The sequence below is a fragment of the Cebus imitator genome, unplaced genomic scaffold (genome assembly GCF_001604975.1).
Source record: "Cebus imitator isolate Cc_AM_T3 unplaced genomic scaffold, Cebus_imitator-1.0 Scaffold520, whole genome shotgun sequence".
Classification (NCBI taxonomy): domain Eukaryota; kingdom Metazoa; phylum Chordata; class Mammalia; order Primates; family Cebidae; genus Cebus; species Cebus imitator.
In genome coordinates this window covers 351,742-365,750 of record NW_016107835.1, presented here as the reverse complement: position 1 = coordinate 365,750, position 14,009 = coordinate 351,742, and the positions used below count along the sequence as shown (strand labels likewise).

At 39.6% G+C, this 14,009-nt stretch overlaps 1 protein-coding gene across 4 annotated transcripts in view; it reads right to left on the bottom strand.

Moving 5' to 3' along the window:
- Positions 1–14,009, bottom strand: part of SHROOM4 (shroom family member 4) — a 239,770-nt gene that overhangs the window by 38,949 nt on the left and 186,812 nt on the right. For all 4 annotated transcript variants that reach the window (XR_001820539.2, XR_001820538.2, XM_017514206.2 and 1 more), the window contains one exon: positions 8,945–9,006. Coding sequence is in view for 2 of the 4 variants with exons in the window: in XM_017514206.2 (XP_017369695.1) it covers positions 8,945–9,006 (62 nt within the window). In the remaining 2 variants the exon portion in view is untranslated. The remainder of the gene's footprint in view (positions 1–8,944; positions 9,007–14,009) is intronic.

Below are 14,009 nucleotides of genomic sequence, written 5' to 3'. Positions count from 1 at the left end.
CTGTAGCTGGAACTACAGGTGCATGCCATCATGCCTGGCTAATTTTTGTATTTTTAGTAGAAAAGGGTTTTCACTATGTTGGCCAGGTTGGTCTTGAACTCCTGACCTCAAGTGATCTATCCGCCTTGGCCTCCCAAAGTGCTGGGATTACAGACGTGAGCTACCACACCCAGCCGACTACTCTGGTTTCTTATTTCTTGCTAAGTGTTGGGCCCCATGTTAGGCACTTTCGTGTTTGTATTTCCATTAATCTTCACAACAACCATTATTGTCAGTTTGCAGATGAGAATCCTGAGGCTTCAAAAGGATAAATCATTTTCTCAGCTAGTAAAAAGCAGCAGTATCCAGACCTGCCTCGTCTGTCTCTGAGAGATAATCGCAGGAAAGCAAGGACTCCTGGGGTAGAGCAAAAGGTACTTGCACTACATTCATCCTCAGGGGTCCATGAAGACTTTAGCTACTCACTGAAGAAAGAAGAGGAAGCATGAAAGCAAACTATAAGAAAGGGCTTTGTTGACATCAGCAAAGAGACTACATCTCAAAAACAAAAGCAAATTGCCTGCCAAAACCAAGGTTGTCTCTTTTCCTCTTCCATGGGTTGCCTTTTTTTTCTGAATAGATTTTCCCCTTTTGTAGAAATTTTTTTTTTGCCTAATGGGAATTGAAAATGAAAACCAATACTTGCAGACACTGAAAAATCTCCTCCTGCCTCTTCCTCGGCCCTTTTGAAGTTTCTTATTTGGAAGCTTTATTTTTAAGCTCACCACAATAGCTTGGCATTCCAGAATCTCAGTAGCAACAGCACACAGGTCCAACCCCTCTCGCCTTTCCCTTCCCCTAGCAGCCAAAATATAATTCTGCTCCAAGAGAAACAGCCACTCCCAGGTTATTGCCAAAGGAAATATTTGCAAGATCCAGGAAGTGAGACACAAGGAGGATACACAGGGAGGGGAGAAGGACTCAGAGAGCTTGTTGCTGCCACCCCTGCTTGCCCCTGGATCCACAGAAATTCAAGTAATGAACAATTAGCCTGACAACAACAAATGCAACTAGCAGCACTTGCCCTGAACCTTCTCTAGTCCTCAGGAGGCTGATGCAAAGCGTCCTGTGAAGAAATCAGACAAGTCCCTGCTTTATTGGGACTATCCTGGGTGAAGCTTAGCTCCTTTTCTCCAGCGATCCCAATCTATATTTTTTGTCAAGTAATACATACATACATACGTACACACATACATGCATACATACACAATCATTGTAGTAGAGAGAAAATACGCTTCTTTGTGAATAATGGCACTGAAATGCAAACTAGTCCTAGTGAGAGAAATGAAGTGAAATGGAAAACCCTTAAGAAAGGGATGGTTCTGAGGCAGATAATAAAATGTTTACTTGTGGGGGTGTGTGCAAGGTGGTACTATGTTGTAGTGGTGGTGAGAAATTTGGAGATTTGTAGAGGTCTGGTGATGTCAAAGTTCTTGCAGATATAAGTAAGCAAAAGTGCTCGTGGATGGAGAATTCTAGCAAACCAAATGCTAGATAGCAGTGAGATTAAGCATGTCTGGTAAGTAACATTGTCTGTCACATTGGTATGAGGATTCCTTACAAAGCCCTTGATCTTTAACTTCTCAAGCCTATATCAAACCAACATGGGTCACCTATTTTTCAGATTTTCTTTTTAATTATAAATTCCAACAACTTGACATGTACCTAAAGAATACCATGTACATTCATATCTAGCTATTTACATTTTGCCAGATTCCTTCCTGAATTTTCTTTGTGTATGGTTACTATCAGAGTAGATTCAACATGTGTCTTCGTATGTATTATTTTTTGGTTAATATTGCAAATACTCATTTCTGGGAAAAACCCAACATTTGTATACCTGTCACTGTTAGTGGCTATTCTATTTTGTTCCAAGATTATAACAGATTAGTAAACTCTTTCCATGATTATAATAAACACTACCATGAACATCTTTAAAATAAATTATTTTTCCCCTTTTAGGTTATTTCCTTGGGGGTATTCTAGGTCAAATAATATGAACACATATTTCTAGATTCTAAACCCAGAAACACATACTCTTGTCACATTTTTCTAGATTGCCCTCTAGGAAGACTAAACCAATTTATATTGCTCCCAGAAACACATAATGTTTCCTCATCGCCTTGCCAAGGTAGCATTTTATAATTTCTATTTATTGATTTTTTAAATTGTTGATAGTTTAATAAGCAGGTTATGATCCCTTGAAGTTGCTTTTATTCATACTTCATTCATTGCTAGAGAGGTGGTACTCTTCCATGCAACGATTTTACTGCCGTTATTGCCTCAGGTGTAAATTGCCTTTTCATTTTCTTTGCCCACTTATGAAGCTAAATCTGAAAGCTGACCTTTTACATCTGTACCCATTTTTTCTGTATTTCTTTTGGACAGGCAACTGTTTTCAGTGATGCTGATCCCAGACATCTTCCTCATTCTGTTGCTTAGTTTTTATTACGTTTTGTTGTACAAAGGCTTTCCCCACCCTCAGCGTTTATATATTTGAATCCATCAATCTAGTCTCTGATAATATTCTCCATTTAACAGACACAAATTATCTTCTATCCAAAGCTGGAATAAATATGCCATTCTACTGGTCCACTTTCTGTACAGTATGTGCTATGAATCTAAGTTAATTATTCTCCATATTGATATCTAAAATTTTCAACACTTACTAAAGAAACAGTAATTGCTTTCCCCAGTTCAGGGTTGCTTCTCATGTGTTCTATATTCTTAAAATAGCTCGAGTCTGTTTCTAGAAGCTCTTTTTTAATTTCACTGTTTGACTTTTTTTAACCCACTATCATATGGTTTTGATAATTGTTGCTTTATGACAGGCTTTAAAATCTGATAGGGTAAGTCTACCATCATCAACTTTTTAAATGAAGGTACTCTTTGGTAATTCTACCCATTTATTTATTCTTTCAGATAAATTTTACTATAAATTTGACAAGTTCTATAAAGTGTCTCATGGTGACTCTAATTGGAGTACATTATGTCTGCACATTAACTTAGGGAGAATTGTAATCATTACTATATTTAGTTTTCCTAAATTAAAGCAAAGTATATACTATGCATTTATTCATATTATTTCTCCCATTAGAGTTTTATAATTTTCCTTGAATAATTTTTGTGTGCCTGGTGATAAACTAATACCTAAGTATTTAAATTTACTTAGTTAGATGTGTGACAAATCTTTCCAAGCTTCTGAAGGTTGCATTCTTCTTAGGTAGTAAAGGCTTCCTGAAAAGTGTACTCTTCCTAATGAAATCAGATTCAACTCTGAATTACCCATATTCTTTCACTCAGTAAGTAAATAGGAAATGTGTACTGGGTATTTCACACTCTGCTCATGATGTGGTGTGACAAAGGGAAGGAAGAGAACCCTAGGCTAAGAATGGAAAAACCTAAGTAGAGCTCTAGTTTGGTCACTTACTTGCTGTATAATCGCAGTAGTAATGGGCTCTGGAGTCAGATGCCTGTTTGACCTAAGGCAATTGACTTTAATCTCTCTGTGAGTCAATTTCCTCATCTGCAAACTGGGTCAATAAACAGTAATGTTCTCTTGGGGTTATTATAAATAATAAATAAAATAATTCATGTGAAATGCTTACGACAGTGTCTGACACATTAACAAACACTCAATAAATGTTGGCTATTATTCCTGTTGTTGCTGCTGTCAATGGTATAATACCTTTCCTGAGTTTTGGCTTCCTTATCAGCAAAATGGGAAAAATAAGGCTTAAACTCAGTGTTGCTGTGAGGATTAACTGTGGTTATGCATATAAAAACACTCTACACATTCTAAAGTTCTCTGCAAAGTGAAAAACTGGAAAGGATCACAGAAGGCAATCACAGGTATAGAAAACCAAGAGAGATAATCCAGCAAATAACCTCTTTGGCTTTTAAACACATCACAGTAATGTAGCTTTTTCTCCCAGTTGATCTATTTATGATTTTCCCCCCTCCTGCTAATATTAAAATTTTTACATTCTCTTCACGGAAAACCAAATAACAGTGGAGGGAGACAACTAAGAGTATAACTACCTGAAATTATCAGTTCATTGCAGGCTTCCAGGCAAAGAGAGTGGCTTAAGAATATACATTTGATTTTTCCACCCACACCCATCATTCCAGTTGTGACACAAATAACATAGTAAATGTTAAAATTTGTGGGTGGTGGTGGGGGAAGGTGTGAGGGGAAACTATCAGGATTTCTCCTCACAAATGTCATCTATGCCCTGGACATTTCCTAGTCCTTCTCATGTTTCCTGAGACCTTCAATTGGAACCCGCCTCTTCCATCTTCAGTGTCAATACTACTTCCTTTTCTATTGAGCTTTCCTTTCAGTTTTAAACTTAATTCAGTTTTCTGGATCCTGATTGAAGCTTCATTCAAACTGGTGGTTCTGGAACTTAGCTTGCATCAGAATTGCCTGGAGGGCTTGCTAAAACAGAGATTGCTGGGCCACACCCCCACTTTCTGAATCAGTAGGTCTGAGTATGGCCTGAGAATGTGCATTTCTAATAAGTTCTCAGGTGATACTGAGGTTGCTGGGCCTGGTGCCACATTTTGAGAACCACTAAATTAAACCCAATTACTCCTTCTATCATCCTATTTCTCTCTTTCTCCTTTCCCTAGCTAATTTATTCTTTCTAAACATCTTCTTTTTTAAACTTTTTTTCTTCTGAGACAGAGTCTCACTCTGTTGCTCAGGCTGGAGTGCAGTATCACAATGTTGGCTCACTGCAATGTCCATCTCCTGGATTCAAGCAGTTCTCCTGCCTTAGCCTCCTAAGTAGCTGTGAAAGCAGGCACCTGCCACCTTGCCTGGTTAATTTTTATATTTTTAGTAGAGATGAAGTTTTACCATGTTGGCCAAGCTGGTCTTGAACTCCTAACCTCAAGGGATCTTCCCGCCTTGGCCTCCCAAAGTGCTGAGATTGCAAGTGTGAGCCACTGCACCTGGTCCCTTTTTAAACATTTAAAAAACCACACAGCAGCAATTAATCATTGTATTAAAATTAGCCAAAAGAAATTGGAACTCTCTTTTGCTGGTGGGAATGTAAACTGGTGGATTTGCCTTAGAAAACAGGCAGTTCCTTAAAAAAGTTAAACAATATAGTTATCATTTGGTTCAGCAATTCCACTCTTAAATATGTACTAAAGAGAATTAAAAACATAAATCTACACAGAAACTTGTACATGAATGTTCATGGCAGTAATATTCACAATAGCCAAAAAGTGAAAACAACCCAACAATCCATTAGTGGAAGGACTAGTAAACAAAATACGATGCATTCATACAATGGACTACTATTTGGAAATAAAAAGGAATGAAGTACTGATACATGGATGAACTGCTAAACTTAAGCTAAGTGAAAGAAGTCAGGCACAAAAGACCACATATTGTGAGATTTGAGTCATATGGAGAGCACAGAAAAGGAAGATCTACAAAGACAGAAAGTAGATTAGTGGTTGCTTGAGGTCAAGGGTGGGAATGGAGAGCAACGGCAAATGGGCATGAGGGATCTTTTTAGGGTGATAGAAATGTTCTAAAACTGGAATGTGGTGATAATAAATCACTGTAAACTTACTAAAAATCATTGAATTGTACACTTAAAACAGGTCAATTTGGGATGTGTAAAGCTGCTTACATTTCTTCTCTATGCTTCCCCCTTACAGACTACCATGCCGTTTATTTTCTATGTCTACTGCTTTTATCTGCTTATCTTCTACACTAGCAGATTTCTTCTTTTACTACTTCAGCTGCTTGACCCTTCAGCTTCCTTTGTTGGTTCTTCTTCCTTAACCTATCCCCTGGCTGGGTGTTTGACAAGCCTTGAAAGAATCACCTTGTATCTTCCACTAATTTCAGATACAACATATCCCAATTCAAACTTGACAGCATCTTCACCAAACCAGCTCCCCTTCTCAACTGCCCCATCTATGTCCATAACATTTTCCAAGTCACTGGGGCTCAGAGTTAATTTTTGTCTCCTTTTTGAGGCAGGGTCCTGCTCTGTCACTCAGGCTGGAGTGCAGTCACATGATCACAGCTCACTGCCACCTCGAACTCCGGGGCTCATGTGATCTTCCCGCCTCAGCCTCCTGGGCAGTTAGGACTACAGGCGTGCACTATCATGCTTGGCTAAGATATATTTCCTTTTTTCTCCTCAAGTTCTAGTCACCAAGTTTTCTCTACTTTGCCCTCAAAAGGTGTCACATATTTGTGAGCAAATAATTTGAACAGATAATTCACATGAGAAGCAATACAGATATTAATATTTAATTAGACACACAAAATGTTCAAACTAGAATGATCAAAGTAAGCAAATTTAAACTATAATAGGTCCCATTAAACTGTATGGCATTAGAAAAAGAAAATTTCCAATGGTAACAAAATCTTGCTAATGGCACGTAAAACATCTTGCGGGGAAAGCAGTTTGGCAAAATCTATGCAGAACCATAAGAATGTTCATATTCTTTGCACTAGTAATCACAAATCCACATAATTGTTTTTAATTAGATAATTCAAAATGAGAAAAAAAGCCATAGCAAATCAAAATATTTCTGCTGCATTACTTTATAATAGCAAGAAATTGGAAACTACCTAATTATCTAATATTTTGGGAATGATTAAGCAAATTAGAGCACATTAAGCTGGTGAAATATTATATAGCCACTAAAAATTATGACTTGAGGAAACCTGCATAGCGACATGAAAAATTGTTTACCAAGTAATGCGTAGAGAGGAAAAAGAAGCAGGGCACACAAAATTACATCTACATGGTTATTATCATCATGCTTTAAAAAATCTCTATACCTATAAAGCTGACAGGGAAATGAAAACAACCAGGGTGTGAAGGTGATAACAATAAGGTTATTTTTTTTTCTATTTTAAATTTCTTGTAACATTGTTTTCACAATAAACAAACTCCCCTCACCCAAATATCACACATTATTTATTTATTCCTTCTGCTCCATTTCTATTGCACCTCTACCTACCCAATCCAGGGCCACATTCTGTCTTGCCTGGATCACTTCCCTTAATTGGTCTTTCTTCAACCCACTTAGGCTGCAGATATTGCAAAATTGCCTAAAGGGCCACATTTATCATGTCACTTACCTGATGATAACCTTTCATTGCTCCTATGTTTGTGATCCTATCTAGGTTTACCTAGGTTGATCTACTCACCTTTCTTCTCTGTTGCTGCAGTTCTTCTTCCTCCTCATTACAGATAACATTTCCTGAGAGTCTATGGTGTCAGGTTTTGCTCTAAATGCTTTACATATATTAAATCATTTAGTCCTCATAACACCACACATTTGAGGTGGGGACTCTTATCCCATTTTATAAATAAGGAGGGAAGGGAAAGAGAGAGTGGGAGCGAGGCAGGCAGGAGGCACTGGCCAAGGCCACATAGCTAGTGAATAGAAGAACCTGGCTTTGAACTCAGGCAGAACTGACTGCAAGGTCAGAACTTAACCAGTGGGGATTATTCCTCCAACGCACCCTGCTTAGTCTCCTCTGTGAGTCTTTCCTCTTGTAGCTCCCCACCTTTAGTCGTTTTTACCCTCCAATGAACTTAAATAGTGTACAATAATAGTTACCATATACTGCCCCCTTACCAGGTTCCAGGCACTTCTTAAGCCCTGTATTTGACAGTGTTTCATCTTCTGTCAACTTGTGAGAGAAAATAAAAGCTAGCTTTAAATCCTGGCTTATCCCTTTACTAGCTGTGAGACCTTGAGTAGATTCCTTAGCCTCTCTGACAGCGATCCTTTATCTGAGTTAGCAGTTCTCAAAGTGTGATCCTAGGACCAGCTGCCTCAGCATCACCCAGATGCTGTTAGCTGTTAGAGCCTGTTAGAATTACAGATTTTGAGCTCCACTTCTCCCCTACTAAATCACTCTAGGGGCGCAGGGTCGGGTCTAACTATTGACCTGTGTTTCAATTGCCCACTCAAGTTTGAGAAGCACTGCCCAGTTACAATCACACCTACCTGACAGAGTTGTTGTGAACATAAAGCATAATAGAGTATGTGTAACTCAGCTTGCAGCACGTAGGTTGTTTGGCAAGTGGTAATTTATTATTACTGCCATTTAGCTTTGTGTGGGTTAGTCTTCCCTGCTCAGGCTGTGGGCAGGCATCATGCTTCCCACTGCTCTTATGCTAGTATTTACCTTTCCCAGGAAAAGTTAAGACCTATACCAGGTTTTCAATAAAGTCCTTTTATTTCACTGACTCATCGGTAAAATAACTATTTCAGAGAAACATTGTAGTGCAGTATTGTGTCCCTGAAGCTAGACCGCCTGGGTCTAGACAACTGATTAGCTGTGGGACTTTAGGCAAATGAATGTACCTCTGTGTGTCTCAGTTTCTTCTCTCTGTCAAACGCAAAGACTGATATTCCCAGCTCCATAAGGTCATAGTGATAAATAAATACCTGTAAAGTGATTTGAATGGGGTCTAGAATAGAGCACTGTGTTCAAGAAATGTTAGCTAGCATTATGACTTTTATGTCATTTCACCCATTTAATGGTGGAGGAGGCTCCACTTCATTTGGCAAGCAAATGACAAATATCTCTTGAGCAACTTCTCTGTATCAGGCACTGTGCTAAGTACAGAGAATAAGGCTATTACCAAGGTATGGTGTCCTCTCTCAAGGGTCTCAGTCTAATAGAGGAAACTTGCATATTCCAAAATGCCCCAGCAATCAGTTTGGTCTGTACCCAGCAATCTGGGGGGGTGGGGTGTGAGCTGTATTATATCTATGGCATCAAGCCCTTTAGTCTAGATACCAGGCCAGTTTCCTCAAAGGAAACTAAGCAAAGCAAAGACCTTAGCAATTTCTATAGAAGCTTCAGAGGCACCAAGTCACCCCAATTCCCTGAGCGCTCACTTACCTCCCTGACTGGCTGGTCTTCCTGTTTCCTGTTATTGGTTTCCATTTGTCCCCAGGAAATTCCTGTAAAGCAAAATCCTGGTAAGTTAGAAAGCTTTGGGCAGCCAGCTATCTAGATGGCCTCAAAAATGGGAAGAGGTGAGAAGCCAGTGTCTGGCCTAGCCCCCCAGCTTGTTCCATTTACTCTGCAATGCAGGCTGAGAAATGTGTACCTGGAGGGCTGCCTTTCTGTCAGGAGGCTTGCTACACTGCTGCAGGCATGCAGAGACTAAGAGAGCACTTGGGGACCTGGACACCGTGGTCTAGAAATGCTGTTTCCCTCTTTTTCCACTCCCCTCCCAAACCACATTGAAAACCAGTTTAGTATGTTTGCTGTGTGCCCTGGCTCTTGCCTGCATGGAGGGATGGAGCTCCTTTTGTTTGTTCTGCTGTGTGAACCTGCTCATTCCTCCTGCCTCTTCAAACAGAGAAAGCATCTTCTTGGAAGCCCTGGCCGCTGAGGAAGCTGTGAGGGCAGAAGCTCCTGCTTGCAGGTGAGGCAGAGGGTGAGCAGGTAAGCTGGCATGCCTCTGACTGCAGTGGTTCCTCCTTCTCTGCCCATATCTGCTGGCAGGGGCTGAGGTGGGCCCATCTCTGGGGAATGTAAGTGCAGGGTGCCATGGTCCCTACATTACAGGAGTAGACTTTCTACGCTGGGCATTTTTTCCTTAAGGGCCATGGCCCAGCAACTCCTTTTCTTCTAGGCCAAGCCATATGTGCCCTTTGTAAAACTGTCCCTACCTTCCTATTTTAGCTCCAAACTGAATGCAAAATAGCCTTTCAGATTCTCCCTCATTTTGTATCCAACACTCTGTACCTAGAGACTCAGAGTTTAGCTCAATGGGGTGTAGTTTTTCCTAAATTTCACTGATCTTCCAAATTTCCTCTTTCTTCAATGTGATTATTATTAGTCCCATTCAAAGTTTTATTGCCTTTGCCCCAGTAGGTCTCACTATTGGAGGTAAGATGCCTGGTGAAGCAGAATAAACATAGTCCTTGGTGCAGTCATACTGGCTAAGACACTTAACAGTGCTGTTATTTGAGGGAACTCATATTACCTCCCTGAACCTCACCTCAGTTTCCTATCTGACAAATAAGGGTCATCACTCCTGGGTGACCAGTAGTGATGATAAATAAGATGTGCAGAGAAAACTCTTAACACAATGCTTGGCACATAAGAGGCTCTGGATGTTAGCAGCAATGGAAAAGTTGAGGTTTATTTTTTGGCTTCATCTTTTAAAGGACCAGAGCAGTTCCTGCCTATATCTGGCATCTCAGAACAGCTCTAACCACCTTTACTTCAGACTCTGCCTCAATGCCCTTGTGAGATGTTCCTGCCTGCAAAGACACCATTACTTGTTCAACCATAGTGGGGGCCAGGATTTTCTGTCCATGCCCTGTTTAGCCCTGTGGACATGCTCAGTAAATAGCAGTGCTCAACCAAACAAAGTCCCATATCAACTTCCAGCTACCTTCCCAGGTCCACAGTATCACTTTCCTTTTTTCCTAAGCCACATAAGATCCTGGTACACTGCTTGCACCCTTTGAACCAAAGCATTTATCCCCATATCCCCATGGCTTGCTGCAAATGGAGACTGTGATGGGAACTTGCTGCCCCAGTGGGAGTAATACTGCTAGAGGGCATCCTGCCACGCTAGAGAGGGCCTGGGCTTTGCAATCAGCTTATGGAGAGGCAGTGTAGCACAATCAGGAGCTTGGCTTCCAGAGCTTGATAGCATGGATTCAAATCACATGCCTGCCTTTCACTTGTGGCCTCAGGCAAGGCACTCAACTTCTTTTTATCTCAGTTTCCCCAACTATATAATAGTATAATCATGATAATAATATTGAGGACTCAATGACTTGATACCTGTAAAGCACCTAGAATAGTACCTGGTGCCCAGTAGACATTCAGATGCCAGTTGCTGTCTTATTATTCAAACTCTGGCTCTGCCACTTTCTAGATGTGTGACCTCTCTGAGCCTTGGCTTTCTCAGCTTCCTCAGCTGTAAAATGGGAGATCCTATTATAACGTATCTCATACAACTGATAAGTGAAATAATTTGACAATGTATGCAAAACAAGCTGGCATGAAGCATGAAGGATGTGAGTGCATGCTGACTTCAGTCTTCGTAGTACTGGACAGGAGCCAATTACCTCACCAACCTTATGCAAGGGCATTAGTAGCAGGATCTCAGCCCTACTTCAGAGAGCTACCACCACAACTACCTTAGTCATCAGAGCTAGACCATCTTAACCCATGCTGCAAGTTCTTCTCATTTCTTGAGGGGGGTGGGGTGGGAGTGGAAAGTTCAGATGGCAGGATTAGAAATGGGCATGTGGTCGTTCCTAGGCAGCCATCCACGTGTCTGAATGCCTAGTATCTAAGCAGACCTGCTTAGCTGGTCTAACAAGCATTAGGAACCCAAGGTATCCCTCCCTCAGAGTACAAAAAAAAAGAGAGATGGTTTAGGCACAGCCTTACCCACATGATTTACTGCTGCCAATTGCTGCAACCTGCAAATCGTAGCCCCTTCTCTTACAGGGTTGCTGGTCCTGGGCTGACAACACTGCAACCGTCATCCCCTCACTTCCCCCTGCCACCAAGTCTCAGCCCCCTTTGTCTACTGTCTATCTGTGGGGTCCTTCTTTCAGAGAAAGTCTCTCAAGCTAAGCCAAAATGTCCCTTTAAGAGATAACTCACTTATGATTACAATCTGGCAGTCACTGCTCCAAGTCTTACATGTGTTACATCACTTACTCCCCACAACCAACTTATGGTATAAGTGTTGTTACTACCCCCGTGTTTTTAGATGGGAAAGCTTAGACATTGTAAGTTCAGGGGAAGAAATTCAAAACCAGGCAGTCTGGTTTCAGCTTCGGTGTCCTTAAAAAAATTATTTTATATTTCCTCTCCTCTTTTTTCAACATTATGAATATATTCAAACTTACAAAAAAGTTGAAAGAAGTTCACAGTGATCACCCATATACCCAGCACCTTAGATTCTACAATTAACATTTTGATATATTTACCTTATCGTATATCTATTTACCCTTCTAGCCATCTACCAATCCATCTTAAATTCTTGATGCATTTTAAAGTAAGTTGAAAACAACTATATCCCCATAAATTTGAAATGTAAATGAAATGGACAAGTTTCTTCAAAGACACAAACTATCAAAGCTTACTCAAGAAGAAATACATGACCTAAATGTCCCCATATCTATTAAAGAAATTGAATTTGTAGTTAAATAGTTTTCTACTAAAAAACCTCCAGGCCCAGATGGCTTCAATGATGAATTCAACCAAACATTTAAGGAAGACATTTTTATACAAACTCTTCCTGAAAATAAAAGAGAAGGAATATGTCCCAACTCATTCTTTAAGGCTAGCATTACCTTGATACAAACAAACAAACAAACAAACACAGAAAAGATGTTATAATAAAATTATAGACTAAAATCCCTGATAAACATAAATGCAAAATCCTTAACAAAATATTAGCAAATCTAGTAACATATAAAAGGATAATCAATCATGACCAAGTGGGATTTATCCTGGCAATGCTGTGCTTGTACTTATTTAAAAAATCAATCAATGCCATTCACCGTATCAGTAGACTAAAGAAAAAAATTATATGATCATCTCAACAGATACAGAAAAAGCATTTGAAAAAAATACAACATCCACTTCTGATGAAAACTCTCAGCAAACTAAGAATAAAAGAGATATTCCTCAATTAAAGGGTATCTACAAAAAAATCCTACAGCTAACATCAAACTTAATAGTGAAAGATTAAGAAAAAAAGCAGCAATGTCCACTCTCACCATCTCCTCCAAACATTGCATTGAAGGTGAGACAGTGTGACAAGGCTCTTCTCTCTCCCAGAAAAGGACATGTATAGGAAAAAGAAAGATACAAAATTCTATTTGCTGGGACATGATTGTGTATGTAGAAAATATTTTATAATCAACCAAAAAGCTATTAGAAGTAATAAGTGAGTTTGGCAAGATTGAAGGATACAAGGTCAATACACAAAACTCAATTATATTTCTAGATACTAGTAATCAAGAATTTCAACTTGACATTAAGAAAATAATACTCTTTATAATAGCATCTATAAACATAAAATATTTGGGGCAAATACCCCTGGTAGTTGAGCGGCTAGGATTCGGCGCTTTCATAAAATCTCAGGGACAAATATAACAAAATATGTACAAGACTTGTATGCTGAAAACCTAAGTTGAATACAGCAGTCAACTTCAAAAACACTTCAGCATACATATTGAATAAAGTTTGATATTTGTTTACAACATTTTTAGGCAAAATTTACTTCCAGTGAATTGTACAAATATTAAGTGCATTGGCTGTCTAGCAGCCTTGCTGTACATTTGTTGAGTTCTGACAGTTACATATGTTTAATTCAAACTTTTACAAGATATAGAATATTGTCACCACCCCACAAGTTCCCTCATGCCCTTTTCCAGTCAATCTCTATGTCACCTCCCATTAGCAAACAGTGTTCTGAATTTCTTTCCCCATAGAATAGCTGTTTTTGAATTTCATATAAAAGGAATAGCAGAGTTCACAGTCTTTTGTGTAAGGCTTCTTTCACTCTTAAAGTTTCTTTTTTTCCCAAGAATATATATTGAGCAGATTCATATACTCAGTCATTTCAAAAGTGTCTGTGTATGCAACAGCTGAACACAGGAATTAACTTCTGGCTTGAATGCATGGGCCAAAAGATGGCATTAAGGATGTCATGGGGAAGGAATTTGGCAGTGAGTACGCAAGGACCTAGGGAGTTCTCCCAGAAGTAACCTGGGGAATGGTGGTGGTTTGTGTTAGGGTGGTATGTCATAACCAGGATATAATAAGAACAGCCAGCTTAGACCTGGATCTCCAACAGAGACAGGATGGAGAAAGGGGAAAGGATTTGTCTTTTTAGAAAACAGACAAGCCAGATCTCTGAAAACAAACCCTGGGGATATTTGCAAATTTTTCATCTTTAAATATTTCTGAAGCA